Source organism: Bos taurus, chromosome 15 (assembly GCF_002263795.3).
Source record: "Bos taurus isolate L1 Dominette 01449 registration number 42190680 breed Hereford chromosome 15, ARS-UCD2.0, whole genome shotgun sequence".
In the NCBI taxonomy this organism is placed as follows: Eukaryota; Metazoa; Chordata; class Mammalia; order Artiodactyla; family Bovidae; genus Bos; species Bos taurus.
In genome coordinates, this window is record NC_037342.1 from 73,840,914 (window position 1) to 73,858,804 (window position 17,891).

Below are 17,891 nucleotides of genomic sequence, written 5' to 3' on the forward strand. Positions count from 1 at the left end.
ATCATTCCTTCCAAAGAAATCCCAGGGCTGATCTCCTTCAGAATGGACTGGTTGGATCTCCTTGCAGTCCAAGGGACTCTCAAGAGTCTTCTCCAACACCACAGTTCAAAAGCATCAATTCTTCGGTGCTCAGCCTTCTTCACAGTCCAATTCTCACATCCATACATGACCACAGGAAAAACCATAGCCTTGACTAGACGAACCTTTGTTGGCAAAGTAATGTCTTTGCTTTTGAATATGCTATCTAGGTTGGTCATAACTTTCCTTCCAAGGAGTAAGCGTCTTTTAATTTCATGGCTGCAGTCACCATCTGCAGTGATTTTGCAGCCCAGAAAAATAAAGTCTGACACTGTTTCCACTGTTTCCCCATCTATTTGCCATGAAGTGATGGGACCGGATGCCATGATCTTCGTTTTCTGAATGCTGAGCTTTAAGCCAACTTTTTCACTCCACTTTCACTTTCATCAAGAGGCTTTTGAGTTCCTCTTCACTTTCTGCCATAAGGGTGGTGTCATCTGCATATCTGAGGTTATTGATATTTCTCCCGGCAATCTTGATTGCAGCTTGTGCTTCTTCCAGTCCAGCGTTTCTCATGATGTACTCTGCATAGAAGTTAAATAACAGGGTGACAATATATAGCCTTGACATACTCCTTTTCCTATTTGGAACCAGTCTGTTGTTCCATGTCCAGTTCTAACTGTTGCTTCCTGACCTGCATACAAATTTCTCAAGAGGCAGATCAGGTGTTCTGGTATTCCCATCTCTTGAAGAATTTTCCACAGTTTATTGTGATCCACACAGTCAAAGGCTTTGGCATAGTCAATAAAGCAGAGATAGATGCTTTTCTGGAACTCTCTTGCTTTTTCGATGATCCAGCAGATGTTGGCAATTTGATCTCTGGTTCCTCTGCCTTTTCTAAAACCAGCTTGAACATCAGGAAGTTCACGGTTCACATATTGCTGAAGCCTGGCTTGGAGAATTTTGAGCATTACTTTGCTAGCATGTGAGATGAGTGCAATTGTGTTGTAGTTTGAGCATTCTTTGGCATTGCCTTTCTTTGGGATTGGAATGAAAACTGCCCTTTTCCAGTCCTGTGGCCACTGCTGAGTTTTCCAAATGTGCTGGCATATTGAGTGCAGCACTTAAAACACTGATTAGGAAAGAAAATGTAATTCTGCTATGCAGTTTAGTTCACTAGTGGATGATATATTTTTCTAGCCACAGTAATTGTTGAATAATACAGGATTTGACAGACTTTGTTCCTGCTCTCTGGGAGGGAGTATCTAAATCCTTGGAGTTTCCTAAGTGATAGGGGTGTCTTTGTTATTCATGGTGGGCTCTGATAACGTATGCTAGTGAGATCCCTCATGGTGGGACCCTATGGAGAGCTTTGAGATGGGGGCTGGTCCTGCTGGAAACACCAACCTTGAATGGGATACCAGCTGAACCTTCCAACCTCTATGGAGGGATGAGGAGGTTCGAGTCTGAGTTCAGCCCCGTGGCCAATGATTCAATCAACCACACCTTTGTAATGAAACCCAGTGAGAACTCTGTATTCCCATGATGCTCTGCTCTCCTCAAGAAAAAGTAACCACTCCTATGGATTTATTCTCCATTTATACTGGATCACACTTGGAGAAGGAAATGTGACCCAGAAGGAAACAGTGGCTCACACTCCAGTGTTATTGCCTGGATACTCCCATGGACAGAGGGACTGGCGGACTATAGTCCATAGGGTCACAAAGAGCTGGACATGACTGAAGTGACTTCTGGATCACAAGCTAGTACATCGGCTATTTTACTCGCTTTTGAAAATATATCAATATTTCTAAAAGTCTGTGCAGTAGGGCTTGATTTCCTTCATCTACCAAAAGCAGCTGCCTTGTGTAAAAGTCCCAGAGGCAATGCTGCTGTGTAAAATGTTGATTTAAGTAACATTAAGCCCTTCTTGCAAAAATCATCTTGCTGTTCCTAGTGAGTGAACACACTGATATTCTGGGGCGGGGCTGGAGGAGTGACCTCCCCTTATTCAGAGAGGTTCTGGAACCTCTACATTGGGGAACCCCCCCTACAGTTTGCCCTCTGTGGCTGTTCACTTGGTTGGTCCTGATTTGTATCCTTCATTATAAAGCTGTAATCATGAATTGTCTAAGTTATCCTGAGTTCTGTGAGTCATTCTAGTGAATTCTTCAACCTGAGAAATTGTGAGAACCTGAACCTTGTAACCAACTAGTCACAAGTGTGGGTGGCCTAAGGCCGCCTGAACTTGTGGCTGGTGCCTGCCGCGTGGGCAGTTTCTCTGTCTTTAACCTGTAGGATCTGTACGCACTCTGGGTTAATATCAGAATTGAGTTACAGTATTATAATAACATAATGACTAACCGTTGGCAGAATCTTGTGACATAACTTCATTGGAAGGATGGGGAAATTTAAGGGGGTGGAGATTCTCTTCAACCCTAATGAGTTAAGTAATATAAAAATAAATGAATCAGGGAATTAGAGTATAACAGGCTTTAGAACATATAAAGACAAGGAGATGCAATTAAAAGCAGTGAAAATTGTTGTTTCTGGGGATAGAGTAGGAAGGTGCAGAAGGATACAGATAATATCCCATTTTTTTGTTTGTTTGTTTGTTTGTTTTTTGGTCTAAAACCTCTTGAAGCTAAGTTCAAAAGCTAAGGTCTAAAACCTTTTTCAAGCTAAGTTATGTATTTCTTAGATTTAAGTAAAATCACTTTTAAAAAAAGGGAGCGTGACTTGTAGGCTCTCAGTAGTCCATCAGGAAATAGACTTGGACATTTGTGATGTGTGTATAGGGGAGGTATGTAGGGGGATGTTTTTAGAAATGGTACCTAAAAGTGAGTAAGCAAAGGAAGCAGGGTAGGGCAGAGGGAGAAGTCAAACTGATGCTGGAGTTACACTAGATCCCATGGGATGGCCCCATGAGCCCATGGCCCATCAGAGATCCCTAAGTGAGGTCAGGGAGCTGGACCTTTGTGTGGACGGGTTAAAATTAGGCACGTATTACCCAGGGGAGGGCTGTAAGCTTGGGCAAGGCAGCTGCCTTTGACTGAGGATCATGCCTGGGAGTGCTCTCTTGTGCGCTGAGAGCAGATAACACTACTGGTGAGAGAATTGGCTGAAGACCTCTGTCCTGGATGTGGTTGGTACTCTTAATGGTGCCCAATGCCCACTACAAACTCCAGAAACTGGAGAGTCTGATGAAGTGTTGATACCCATCAGACAAATTTTATAATCTCTATCCTGGCATATTCTAGGCTTGGCAGGACTGTGTTTAAAGTGTGGTATGCTGGTTGAGGGCTTCCCAGGTTGTGCTAGTGGTAAAGAACCTGCCTGCCGGTGCAGGAGACTTAAGAGACATGGGTTTGATCCCTGGGTTGGGAAGATCCCATGGAGAAGGGAATGTCAACCCGTTCCACTATTCTTGCCTGCAGAATTCCATGGACAGAGGAGTCTGGTGGGCTGCAGTCCATGGGGTCACAAAGAGTTGGGCACGACTGAAGTGATTTACCTGAATGTATGCTGGTTGAGGTCAGCCTGGAGTTCACAGTTCACACACACAGACACACCAGAGTCACCTGTATTCTTTTGAAATTTGTATATTACAGCCAGAAATTCTAGATGCATTAGTTGTGGTGAATTTATTGTCTTTTATGAGTTTTTCATATTAAGGGACTTAAAAACACCTAATCTGAGAAAGTCTGATGTTGCCAATGATTCAGTGCTGTAATCACATCTAGGATTTGCTTGCTCCACAATTGTTGAGTATAAATAGAATAATCTAGGTACCGAAGGCTCTGTGAGTAGACAGGTTGAGTGGCAGACAGATTAGGAGAGTATAAGGTATTGTACTTGTATCATGAAGAACTTTGAGAAAGCAGGTTCTCAGGGAAATCGTCTAAGCCTTGTTTTGTAGTTTGTAAGAGCAGCTACCTGTGAGCATCACTTGCGCATTCAGCACATGTCTACTGAGCACCCACCTTGTGCACCTCACACAGCAAGGAGCCTAGAATCCAGCAGGAGAATTAAGACGTGTGAGGAAACACATTTCCAAGTCGAGAGTGGTAAGTGCTGCAAGAGAAGTGCATGCAAAGATGTGGAAGAGAGAAAGGGTTTGTTTGAACTGATCTGAACAGTGGAGTTGGTTGGTGGAGTCTGAACAAGCTATGAAGAAAGAGGCATGGAGATAAGGTTCTGGACATCTGGGAGAGAGCAGGAAAGTTTATCACAGAGAACAGGAAAAGGAGGGAATTGGAAACAATTAGAAAATGTTTATCCTTCTTGTGTGAAACATTAGTGCATCAGTGACAGGAATACAGTGTAAAATTTGGGTCCCCATACTTCCAAAATACTCAGAAGATGAAAAGTTACAGAAATGTGCAACAGAGTTGCTAATGAGGTTGGAGGAACTTTCATATGATACTTAATTTCCTATAGGTGGATTCCACTACAGATGTTTAAAAGCATGAGTTAATAATGTTTCTTGTAAGCAAAATCACAATCATAAAAACACATGAGTTACCTTTGAAGAGGTATCAGAGAACCAATTTATTTTGAAAACTGGTAAGTAAAGGAAAAAAATCCAACATTTATCTCGTGCTTCTGTGCAAACTCTGTATCATTTGTAATCAAATAACTGATAAGGAGTTGTTTCTCTATGAAAATATTCCAGCTAATAAGTTAAAATGGGATGACAGAATTCAAGTATCAGTTGAGTTCAGTTCAGTTGCTAAGTCGTGACTGACTCTTTGCAGCCCCACAGACTGCAGCACACCAGGCTTCCCTGTCCAACTCCTGAACCTTACTCAAACTCACATCCATCAAGTCGGTGTTGCCATCCAACCATTTCATCCTCTTTGTCCCCTTCTCCTCCTGTCTTCAATCTTTCCCAGCATCAGGGTCTTTTCAAGTCAGTTCTTAATATTAGGTGGCCAAAGTATTAGAGTTTCAGCTTCAGCATCAGTCCTTCCAGTTAATATTCATGGACTGATTTCCTTTAGGTTTGACTGGTTTGATCTCCTTGCAGTCCAAGGGACTCTCAAGTCTTCTCTAACAGTATAGCTCAAAAGCATTAATTCTTCAGCACTCAGCTTTCTTTACGGTTCAACTCTCACATCCATACACGATTACTGGAAAAACCATAGCTTTGACTAGACGGACCTTTGTTGGCAAAGTAATGTCTCTGTTTTTTAATATGCTGTCTAAGTTGGTCATGGCTTTTCTTCCAAGGAGTAAGCATCTTTTAATTTCATGGCTGCAGTCACCATCTGCAGTGATTTTGGAGCCCCCCAAAATAAAGTCTGTCACTGTTTCCATTGTTTGCCCATCTATTTGCCATGAAGTGATGGGACTGGATGACATGATCTTAGTTTGCTGAATGTTGAGTTTTAAGCCAACTTTTTCACTCTCCTTTTTCACTTTGATCTAGAGGCTCTTTAATTCTTCTTCGCTTTCTGCCATAAGGGTGGTGTCATCTGCATATCTGAGGTTTATTGATATTTCTTCTGGCAGTCTTGATTCCAGCTTGTGCTTCATCCAGCCCAGCATCTCTCATGATGTACTCTGCATGTAAGTTAAATAAGCAGGGTGACAATATACAGCCTTGATGTACTCCTTTTCCTATTTGGAACCAGTCTGTTGTTCCATGTCCAGTTCTAACTGTTGGTTCTTGACCTGCATAGACTTCTCAGGAGACAGGTCAGGTGGTCTGGTATTCCCACCTCTTGAAGAATTTTCCACAGTTTGTTATGATCCACACAGTCAAAGGCTTTGGCGTAGTCAATAAGCAGAAGTAAATGTTTTTCTGGAACTCTCTTGCTTTTTCCATGATCCAGCGGATGTTGGCAATTTGATCTCTGGTTCCTCTGCCTTTTCTAAATCCAGCTTGAACATCTGGAATTTCCCGATTCATGTATTGCTGAAGCCTGGCTTGGAGAATTTTGAGCATTACTTTACTGGTGTGTGAGATGAGTGCAATTGTGCAGTAGTTTGAGCATTCTTTGGCATTGCCTTTCTTTGTGATTGGAATGAAAACTGACTTTTTCCAGTCCTGTGGCCACTGCTGAGTTTTCCAAATTTGCTGGCATATTGAGTGCAGCACTTTCACAGCATCATCTTTCAGGATTTGAAATTGCTCAACTGGAATTCCATCACCTCCACTAGCTTTGTTCGTAGTGATGCTTTCTAAGGCCCAGGATGTCATTCCAGGATTGTCTGGCTCTAGGTGCGTGATCACACCGTCGTGGTTATCTGGGTCTTGATCTTTTTTCTAGAGTTCTTCTGTGTATTCTTGCCACCTCTTCTTAATATCTTCTGCTTCTGTTAGGTCCATACCATTTCTGTCCTTTATTGAGCCCATCTTTGCATGAAATATTCCCTTGGTATCTCTACTTTTCTTGAAGAGATCTCTATCTAGTCTTTCCCATTCTGTTGTTTTCCTCTATTTCTTTGCACTGATCACTGAGGAAGGCTTTCTTATCTCTCCTTGCTATTCTTTGGAGGTCTGCATTCAAATGGGTATATCTTTCTTTTCTCCTTTGCCTTTAGCTTCTCTTCTTTTCTCAGCTCTTTGTAAGGCCTCCTCAGACAACCATTTTGCCTTTCTGCATTTCTTTTTCTGGAGGATGGTCTTGATCACTGCCTCCTTTACAATGTCACAAACCTCTGTCCATAGTTCTTCCAGCACTCTATCAGATCTAATTCCTTGAATCTATTTCTCACATCCACTGTATAGTCATAAGGGATTTGATTTAGGTCATACCTGGTGGTTTTCCCTACTTTCTTCAATTTAAGTCTGAATTTGGCAATAAGGAGTTCATGATCTGAGCCATAGTCAGCTCCTGGTCTTGTTTTTGCTGGCTGTATAGAGCTTCTCCATTTTTGGCTGCAAAGAATATAATCAATCTGGTTTCAGTATTGACCATCTGGTCATGTCCATGTATAGAGTCTTCTCTTATGTTGGAAAAGGGTATTTGCTATTACCAGCACACTCTCTGACAAAACTCTGTTAGCCTTTGCCCTGCTTCGTTTCATACTCCAAGGCCAAAGTTGCCTGTTACTCTAGGTACCTCCTGACTTGCTACTTTTTCATTCCAGTCCCTTGTAATGAAAAGGACATCTTTTTTGGGTGTTATTTCTAGAAAGTTTTATAGGTCTTCATACAACCGTTCAACTTCAGCTTCTTTAGCATTATTGGTCAGGGCATAGACTTGGATTACTGTGATATTGAATGGTTTGCCTTGGAAATGAATAGAGATCATTCTGTCATTTTTGAGATCATATCCAAGTACTGCATTATGGACTCTTTTGTTGATTATGATAGTTACTCCATTTCTTCTAGGGAATTCTTGCCCACAGTAATAGATATAATGATCATCAGAGTTAAATTCACCCATTCCGGTCCATTTTAGTTCACTGATTCCTAAAATGTCAGTATTCACTCTTGCCATATCCTGTTTGACCACTTTCAATTTGCCTTGATTCATGGACCTAGCAATCTAGGTTCCTATGCAGTATTGCTCTTTACAGCATCAGACTTTACTTCCATCACCAGTCACATCCACAACTGGGTGTTGTTTTTGCTTTGGCTCCATCTCTTCATTCTTTCTGGAGTTATTTCTCTACTCATCTCCAATAGCATATTGGGCACCTACCAACCTGGGGAGCTCATCTTTCACTGTCCTATCTTTTTGCCTTTTCATACTGTTCATAGCATTCTCAAGGCAAGGCTACTGAAATGGTTTGCCATTCCCTTTTTCAGTGGACCACATATTGTCAGAGCTGTCCACCATGACCCATCCGTCTTGGGTGGCCCTACATGGCCTGGCTTGTAGTTTCATTGAGTTAGAAAAGACTGTGGTCCATGTGATCAGTTCGTTTAGTTTTCTGTGATTGTGGTTTTCATTCTGTCTGCCCTCTGATGGAGAAGGATAAGAGGCTTATGGAAGTATCACCATTTTGCAGTCTAATTAAATAACGTATCTCAGTGGTGAACATCATTGGCTGCTTATGTAACAAAAAGCAAAATTAGCAAACATGTGCCTCCTGATAGAAGTATGTACTATTGCTTATAAAGTATTCTTACCCAAAAAATTAAACCTGCATTTGATCACCTAACTATTAGTGGACAGATGAACATGTTAAATGACATCAGGAGGATGCAATCAGCCAGTGACAGGCTGGTTAAGTTAAAAGTGAAGTGAAGTCGCTCAGTCGTGTCCGACTCTTTGTGACCCCACGGACTGTAGCCTACCAGGCTCCTCTGTCCATGGGATTTTCCAGGCAGTAGTACTGGAGTGGATTGCCATTTCCTTCTCCAGGGGAATCTTCCCGACCCAGGGATCGAACCCAGGTCTCCCTTTTGTAGACAGACGCTTTACTGCTTGAGCCACCAGGGAAGTCCTTAAGTTAAATGTATGATCTAATGTATTCAACAGATGCCAGGGAGGGGAGAAGGAGGGAGGCAGAGGGAGAAAAACAGAAGCTGATAGAGTAGATAGAAAATGGCAACCCACTCCAGTACTCTTGCCTGGAGAATTCCATGGATGGAGGAGCCTGGTGGGCTACAGTCCATGGAGTCACAAAGGGTTGGACATGACTGAGCGGTTAAGCAGAGAGCTGATAGAGGGGGAGAGACAGAGATGGAGACAGACATAGATATGATTTCATAACCTGTTTTATTATTTCATATATGATTATGAAAGATATGACTAGGAAGAATTTAGATATGTTTGCCATATTTCTGAATAGTAAAAGTAGGGAAAGTGTTAGTTGCTGAGTCATGTCCAACTCTTTGTGACCCTGTGGACTGTAGACCACCAGGCTCCTCTGTCCATGGAATTCTTCAGGCAAAAATACTGGAGTGGATAACCATTCCCTTCTCCAGGGGATCTTCCTGACCCAGGGATTAAGACCCAGGTCTCCTGCACTGCAGGCAGGTTCTTTACCGTCTGAGCCATAGGGAAGCCCATTTCGGGATGCTACTCACAACCATGCTATGAATTTGTTAATAAACGTGATTCCAGTATTTTAGAGGTAAGATACCATGGTGTGGTCTGAACCGTTATCATTTTCAAATGTTTATGCTACATAAGGTTTTAGAGCTTTAAAGAGTACTGGAGTAGGGTGCCATTGCCTTCTCCGATAATAGGCAGAATGTGTACTTAATTGTACAGCTCCATGCATTTTTACATACACACATACACATCAAGATATAGAATATTTCCTACATCCTGAAGATTCCCTTAATGCCTTTTCCCTGTCATCTACCCCATTACCCAGGAGTAGCCAGTATTCTAACTTCTATCATTATAGATTAGTTTTTCCCTTTTTGGAATTGGATAAATGGAATCAAAACAGCTTGTACACTTTTATTTCAGGATTTTTTGGCTCAATATAATGTCTGAGATGGAGAAGGCAATGGCACCCTACTCCAGTACTCTTGCCTGGAAAATCCCATGGGCAGAGGAGCCTGGTAGGCTGCAGAGCATGGGGTCGAGAAGAGTCGGACACGACTGAGCGACTTCACTTTCACTTTTCCCTTTCATGCATTGGAGAAGGAAATGGCAACCCCCTCCAGTGTTCTTGCCCGGAGAATCCCAGGGATGGGGGAACCTGGTGGGCCGCCGTCTATGGGGTCACACAGAGTCAGACATGACTGAAGCGACTTAGCAGCAGCACCAGCAGCAATGTCTGAGAGATCTGTTCATCTTTTGCATGTATTAATAGTTCTTTTATTAAAAAATTGCTATTTAGTATTCTGTTGTGTAATTATACCTTAATTTACTTACTCATTCTCTCGTAGTTTAATATTTGCACAACTGTGCATCAATAAAGCTACCATGGACATTGTTTTGATAGACATGATGTTTTTATTACCTCTTGGAAATTGTTAGGTCATAGGTAGGCACATTTATTTCTGGACGTAATGCAAAGTCATTTTTCCAAAATGATTGTGTCAATTTATAGTGCCACCAGCATTGTATGAGAGTTGTAGTTGCTTTACATCCTCGTCAGCCCTTAGAAGTGCAGTTTTTTTATTTTTAGCTTTGTGCTGGGTATTCATTCCTAATATTGAACCACTGGTAACTGCTCCATCTTTTACATCAAAAGTATAGTTGACCCGTCAGCAGCACGGTCGGTTAGGGTCACGGACCCTCCATGCAGTTCAAAATCAAAGTATAACCTGACAGTTGGCTCTCAGTATCTTGAAATTTTGCTTCTGAGGTTTCATATCTGTGGATTCAACCAACCTTGGATCGTGTAGTACTGTACTATGTATTTACTGGAAAAAATTCGCATATACATGGACCCTTGGTGTTCAAAGCCATGTGGTTCAAGGGTCAGCTATATCACACAGGCCCTTTTGTGTCTAATTGGTGGGTCTTAACTATGATCAGTTTTACATCGTGATTCTGAAACTAAACTGTTACTTTTTTCTTCTCTCAGTTGTCACAGGTAGTACTGATGGAATTGGAAAATCATATGCAGAAAAGGTAAGTAATTTTCAAGACTTCTTTTGGTATAAAAATATAAGAACAAATATAGAATGCTCTCTTACAGTAATTTTGATTTTGAAGTTAAAAGCACCAATAGAGCATTATACAATATAATAGAGGTACTTTGTTTCCACCTTGTTAGCAACACTATGCTTAAACACAACTTTAAAACAACTTTTGGGGCATAATGTGTGTAAAACGTTTTGTCCTGGTTAGTTGGAATTGTGAACATTTTAGTGTAATTTTATTTTATATTGTGTAACTATGGACCATTCTCAGTCTTTAAAGTTAATTGCTTTGGATTATTTTCCAAAAGGTAGATAAAATATTAGAGAGTGATTAAATCTGCAGACTAGCCCATGGTATCGTTTTCACAAGAAGGACTGTGACTGACAGATATTGACAGACACCCTCAGAGGATTCCAGTTGTCTGTAATGTAACCCAAGGGGAGGACATCATAATAGTTCGAACAAAACTGTACAGGCCAGAAGCATTGGCCATGCTGTTAAGGCATGCAGTCCTGGTTCCACAGAGGCACCGATATCCTGAGATATTGTCTGATTGTGGTGGAGATCCTGGTCAATCCATTGACTCTCTCATTTATCCTTTCAAAAGCGTTTTTTTAAAAAAATCCTTTGGTTTCTCAGCCTTCTGTTTTTAATGCAAAATCTACAGAAAAGTTTCAAGAAGAATATAGCAAGCACTCATACACCTTTCATCAGGATTCACCAGTTGTTAACATTTTGCCGTTTCACTTTATCATTGTAATTTGGTGGGATCATTTGGGACTTACAGACATTGTAACAACTCACCCTTAAAGATTTCAGCATGAAGCTTCTGAAAACTAGAATGTTCACTCTTGTAACTACAGTCCAGTGATCACACATGGGATAGGAAATTTAACTTGACACCATACTACTGTACAATATACACTCCATATGCAAGTTTCCCCGTTATCCCAATAGTGCCTTTTATAGAGCTTTTTGTATTCCAGAATCCATTTAAAGATTATGCGTTGCATCTAGATGTCATATTTCTTGACAAGGAGAGCTCCCTAGCGCCCTTCCTCGCAGCCCCCTCCCCGCCCCAGCCAGCTTTTTTGCCTTTTTTCTTTTATAACAGTGGCATTTTGGAAAAAATCCAGGCCCGTTGTTTTGTAGATTACTCAGTTGGATTTGTCTGATTGTTTCCTCGTGATTGTGTACGTGTGTGCTCAGTTGCTCAGTTCCTCATGATGCGGTTCAAGTTAAATTTTTTTAGCAGAAATGCTGCACAGGTGATAAACATTTTTTAGCAGGAATGTTACACAGGTGGTACTGTATTCTTTTGAGTTTATCTTATCAGGAGCCACAAGAAGTCCATTCGTTCCTTTATTGATTATGTTGAGATAAATCATGTATTAAGATGCTCTCTACCATAATTTTCTATTATAAAAGTACCTTTTCCCCCTTTGTAGTTAATGAGGAATCTGTAGGATGATTCTTTGTATGCATACCTCATTTCTCAACAATCTTCCACCGCAGCATCTGTTGCTGATTTTTGCCTAGTTATCACTAGGGTAGTTTTAAAATGGTGATTTTTAAATGGTATCTTTCCTTTTACAATTATATTAGATGCCGTTTTTCTATAGATAGGATCTTTTCCTTGTTCTTCCTCTCTCCATTAATTAAAAAAAAAAAAGAACTCTCGGTATATATTCATGGGGTTTTTTTTATAGTGTTTTTATAAGAGATTAATTCAGCAAGTTATTACCAATCTTAATTATTTTTTATAAAAAAATGTTCCATATCTTCTCATTTGCTATACCACTTTTTTACTTAATAAAAGCTGACTTTAGGATTTAGGACTGGAAAATTAGTTTACTAAATCATTTATAGTTCAAAGCACATAATTTATTCTCATTTATATACTGTCTGTAGTAGTTCACTAAAAATTCTGTGTATATCAGTGTTTTTTCTTCTGCCCCTATATTTATGGGTGTCTGGGGGTAGAAACCACGTTCCTGAAAATCTTATTCATTTTGTGCAGTACTTATACAGCGCTGGGGAAGTACACGGAAGGTACTCCTCAGGAAATGCTTTATTAAGTCATCCAATTAACTGTCTTAGTTTGCCTTTGTAGTCCATAAAGTATAGTATTTAAATAAAAACTTTAAAATTGATTCTATTTTTATGCATCCCCAACATTTTAACTGTGGTTTCCTTTGCCAGTTCTACAGTCTTCATCTACCCAGTCTAAGACAAAAACTTTTAAAGCTAATTTTTAAATTAAAGAAGTAATAGATACTTATGATTAAAAAAATTAAGTATGGACAGGTACAAAATAAAAGTCTTCCTTTTTCTAAAACCCATTGACTTTTATACACTGCTTGACTGAGAAAGATAGTTCTTTGGGGAATCTTTTTGTAAAGTCTTCATTTTGGTTTGCCCATTCATTACACTCGGGGTTGTATTTGTTTCTTAACTTGAATTATCTGTGGGTCAGATTTTCTTAAAATGAGACTATATCTAATTTACATTTTAAAGTGAAACACACAGATGTGATTCAGCTGTTCAGTGTCTTCTTTTATTGTTTCAGTTAGCAGAGCGTGGAATGAAAATTGTCCTTATCAGCAGATCACAGGACAAACTGAACCAGGTTTCCAGTGAGATAAGTAAGTCTTCACATCACCCTTCCCCTTATATACCCTTCACAAAAGGAGTACAGGTAGCCTAAATTTAATGTTTTCAAGCAGATATCTAGCATTAACATATTTATTTATGGTTCATAAAGCTTCTTTTTTTGTTTTGTTTTTTTTTGTTTTATTTTTTTGCTGTTAATGGGGTGTTTCAAAGGTGGATCGATTTTTTTCAAATTAATGTAGTACCATTATAAGTTGCTTAAAATGTATTTTACTGACTCATTTAAGTTCTTTTGTGAAGAATCAGATTCTCTGATTATGTTCTCCTTAAACATCTGCATTCTTTTTCTGTTGCTCCTTTTAATTATTCTAACATTTTTGTTTTTTTGCTCTTTGACTTCAATGTCTTTATTTACTGGCCATGCGATGTGGCATGTGGGGTCTTAGTTCCCCAACCAGGGGTGGAACCTGCACCCCCTGCAGTGGAAGTACAGAGTCTTAACCACTGGACCACCAAGGAAGTCCCTGACTTCACTGTCTTTAAATGTATATCATATACGACTGAGGAAAAATGCAAAAGGCTAGCATATATACACGTGAGAGAGAAACTATTTTGGACTTTTTTCTTAGACAACTGTGCTTGAGACCTAAATTATAATATGGCAAAAACTCTTTTCATCTGACATCTCGTTAACCAACCAGATGGTTAAACCAATGCTGTGCATTTCCTTGGTACAATGTGTTAACTCATCTTCCTAATATGCTGTTTGTGGCTGGTAGGCTTCTCAGTATAATGCTTGTGTACTTTTATTCCTATGGGTCTAATGGTTTACCTGTTAACAGTCAGTTTTATTTGTTTTTAGACTGATGCCGGGTGCATTTGTTATTAAGCATTCTGTACACTGATGAGTTACTAGTGTAAAAGGGTGAGCACGATAACCAAGTTGAATGCTCTGAAAAAAAGTGAGAAAAGCAAGTTCTTTTAGAAATTGCCTGTTAACTTAGGGGAAAACAAGAAAAATGCAAACTATTGGGGGAAAAACGGTTTGGACTGTTTCATATGTGTTGAAGTTTTTGCTGCATTAAGAACTGAAACTGCAATTATAGATAATGCGTTCTGGGTGTGGGGGTGTTGTATATGTAAGAAAGACTGGAATTCCAGACTGCAGATCTAAATTCAGATAAGGACTTGGTCCCCTACACAGAGAATTGGTGAATGAATTGTACTTACTCATGGTGTAAGTAATTTATAACTTACATTTAGAACCCATCAAAATGGTTATGTGTGCTTATCATTTTCTAGAATTCCTTGCTTTAACTGACTTCTCTGAGTATCCAGCTAAAAAACTGCCCTAATTCTTTCAGAAGAGAAAAGATTTCTACTGTATTTTTCTGTTTTCCCAGCTTTATTGAGATATAATTGACATATAACATTATGTAAGTTTGTATATACCATATTATTATTAACATTGCTGTCTACTACTAACATTTATGTAGTATGTTATTATTTATTTATTCTCTCACATGTATTATCCTCTTTGATCCTTCAAGCAACCTTGTGAGGTGTATATTTTGTTATTATTTCTACTCAGACCATAGCTGGTCCTTTTGGACAAATTACACGTTGAGACACTTTTGGTGAAAAACAGATCTTTGTAATATAAAGTATATTAAAAAAATTTTAAAGCCCTGTTGAGGGCACAGATCTTTGCAAAAGTGAGATATCCAATACGTCTTTGGTATTTAAGGATTTTAACTTTCAAAGTTTCAACCGTGTAAATGCAACCTTGAAGGTCCAAGACATACAGAATCTTGCAGTTTTGCTGAGGTGTGAATTGGAATTGAGGCGTGCTCCTGTGACACTAAGGAGCTGGAGGTAGTTACTTCATGCAGTAGGTGATGTCAACATACTGCCTGGATCTTAGTGCTGCTTCTTACTTAGTCACTTGTAGTTAACTGTGTGTAATAACTCTTACAGTGATAAAACATTGTGTGTATGTTTGTGGGGAGTGTATGTAAACCTGTTAGTGAAAGCACTTAGTAGTTGCTAGAAATAAACGTTCACAGGCTGAAAATAGAAGCTTTTGATTAAACGGAACATTGAATTTTGAAATGCTATACTATGAATGACTCCACCCTCTATTTGACACAGAAGCAAGAAAAGCTTTCTCATGACACTCACAGCAAGTGCTCCAGGCTGTACAAAAGTTGCCCCATGAGTCAGAAGATATACTTTAATGGCATTTGAGAATTTTGTTAACTTGTGATATGAGGTGACACCTGACTGTGGGCAGAAATGTGATTCTGGAAAAAGGCAGGATCCTGTTCAAACATTTTTCATGCAGAAACAGATTGTGAAGGCACTGAAATGACCTTTATTGTGAGCAAAAAATTTTTTTTTAGTTCTTGAAAATTTTGAAAAATATTTTTCTGGGCATAATATAAATTTACTGGGAGAGGTGATATCAACAAACCAGGTCATCTGTTCTAGGCTGAAAAAATAAATACACAGAGGAGATTTATAAGTTTGTACAAGTTTTCAACTCAGATGTAAATCATCTGTGAGGGGATCATATTTTCCCGAACGTATGTATTCCAGAAGAAGGAAGGCCCAGAATTTAATGTTGGCAAAGACAGACTGACTCTGTTTATGCCTTCAGCAGATCTGTATTGAATGCCTGTGTACCAGGTATATGTTAGGCAGTCAGGATACAGTAGTGAACAAGGTATATGCAGTCGTTGTGCTCGTGGAATGATACGTAAGTGGAGGATACAGAAAAAAAATAGGAAAAAATAATAAAACCCATAAAAGACAAATAATTGCAGTTTGTGGTAAGCACCATAAAGGAAATAAATAAGGGGCTGGAGAAAGAAAATAGGGAGTTCTTACATTGTAGCAACACAGTGAATTTTATGACTGGCAGACTAATAAAGGGCTACACTACTGACCTCTTGCCCATATAATAAGCAGGTTGGTGCTTCACTGAAGAAATATCTGCTGGGCCCTCTTGGGGGTGTGGTGGTGGAGGGATTGTGTGTGGAAATTGCCATTATAGATCACTCCAACATTTCTACTTCCTTAAACCTTTGGATTCTTGACTCTACATTATGCCATGAGAAGTTGTGGCCTCTGTAGTTCAGATGGTAAAGAATCTGCCTGCCATGCAGGAGACCAGGGTTTGATCCCTGGGTCGGGAAGATCCTCTGGAGAAGGGAATGGCAATCCACTCCAGTATTCTTGCCTGGAGAATCCCATGGACAGAGGAGCTTGGCAGGCTACAGTTCATGGGATCACAAAGAGTTGGACACAACTGAGCAACTAACACTACTACTACTACTATTTTATTAGCTGAGCTATTTAAAATCTTAAAAGATGATGCTGTTAAAGTGCTGCCCTCAGTATATCAGCAAATTTGGAAAACTCAGCAGTGGCCACAGGACTGGAAAAGGTCAGTTTTCATTCCAGTCCCAAAGAAGGGCAATGGCAAAGAATGTTGAGACTCCATGTAATTGTGCTCATTTCACATGCTAGCAAGGTAATGCTCAAATCCATTAAGCTAGGCTTCAGCAGTACATGAACTGAGAATTTCCAGATGTACAAGCTGGGTTTCTAAGAGACAGAAAAACCAGAGATCAAATTGCTAACTTTCCTTGGATCATGGAGAAAGCAAGGGAGTTCCAGAAAAACATCTCCTTCTGCTTCATTGACTACAAGAAAGCCTTTGACTGTGTGCATCATAACAAACTGTAGAATCTTCTTAATGAAATGGGACTATCAGACCACTTTACCTATCTCTTTAAAAACCTGTATGCAGGACAAGAAGCAACAATTAGAACCTTACATGGTACAACTGACTGGTTCAAAACTGGGAGAGGAGTATGACAAGGCTGTATATTGTCACCCTGCTTATTTAACTTCTATGCAGAGCACATCATGCGAAATGCCAGGCTGGATGAATCACAAGCTGGAATCAAGATTGCTGGGAGAAATGTCAGTAACCTCAGATATGTAGATGATATCACTCTAAAGGCAGAAAGTAAAGAGGAACTAAAGAGCCTCTTGATGAGGGTGAAAGAGGAAAGTGAAAAAGCTGTCTTAAAACTCAACATTCAAAAAACTAAGATCATGGCATCAGTTTCCTTCACTTCATGGCAAATAGAAGGGGGAAAATTGGAAACAGTGACAGATTTTATTTTCTTGGGCTCTAAAATCACTGCAGACAGTGACTGCAGCCTTAAAATTAAAAGATGCTTGCTCTTTGGGAGGAAAGCCATGACAAACCAAGACAGCATATTAAAAAGCAGAGACATCACTTTGCCGACAAAAGTCCATATAGTCAAAGCTATGGTTTTTCAACTGGTCATGTATGGATGTGAGAGCCAACCACAAAGAAGGCTGAGTGCTGAAGAACTGATGCTTTTGAATTGTGGTGTTGGGAGAAGACTCTGAGGATCCTTTGGACAGCAAGATCAAACCCGTCAATCCTAAAGAAAATCATCCCTGAATATTCATTGGAAGGACTGATGCTGAAGCTGAAGTTCCAATACTTTGGCTACCTGATGCCAAGAGCTGGCTAACTGGAAAAGAAGATTGAGGGCAGAAGGAGAAGGGGCGACAGAGGATGAGATGGTTGGATGACGTCACCGACTCGATGGATGTGAGTTTGAGCAAACTCCCGGAGAGAGTGGAGGACAGAGGAGCCTGGTGTGTTGCAGTTCACGTGAGAGCAAAGAGTTGGATACAACTTAGCAG

At 39.9% G+C, this 17,891-nt stretch overlaps 1 protein-coding gene across 1 annotated transcript in view; it reads left to right on the forward strand.

The window, feature by feature from the left end:
- The window catches only part of HSD17B12 (hydroxysteroid 17-beta dehydrogenase 12), a 177,440-nt gene that overhangs the window by 59,575 nt on the left and 99,974 nt on the right, over positions 1-17,891 (forward strand). Inside the window, 2 exon segments of the mRNA NM_001101307.1 lie at positions 10,468-10,514; positions 13,096-13,171. Coding sequence (NP_001094777.1) covers positions 10,468-10,514; positions 13,096-13,171 — 123 coding nt within the window.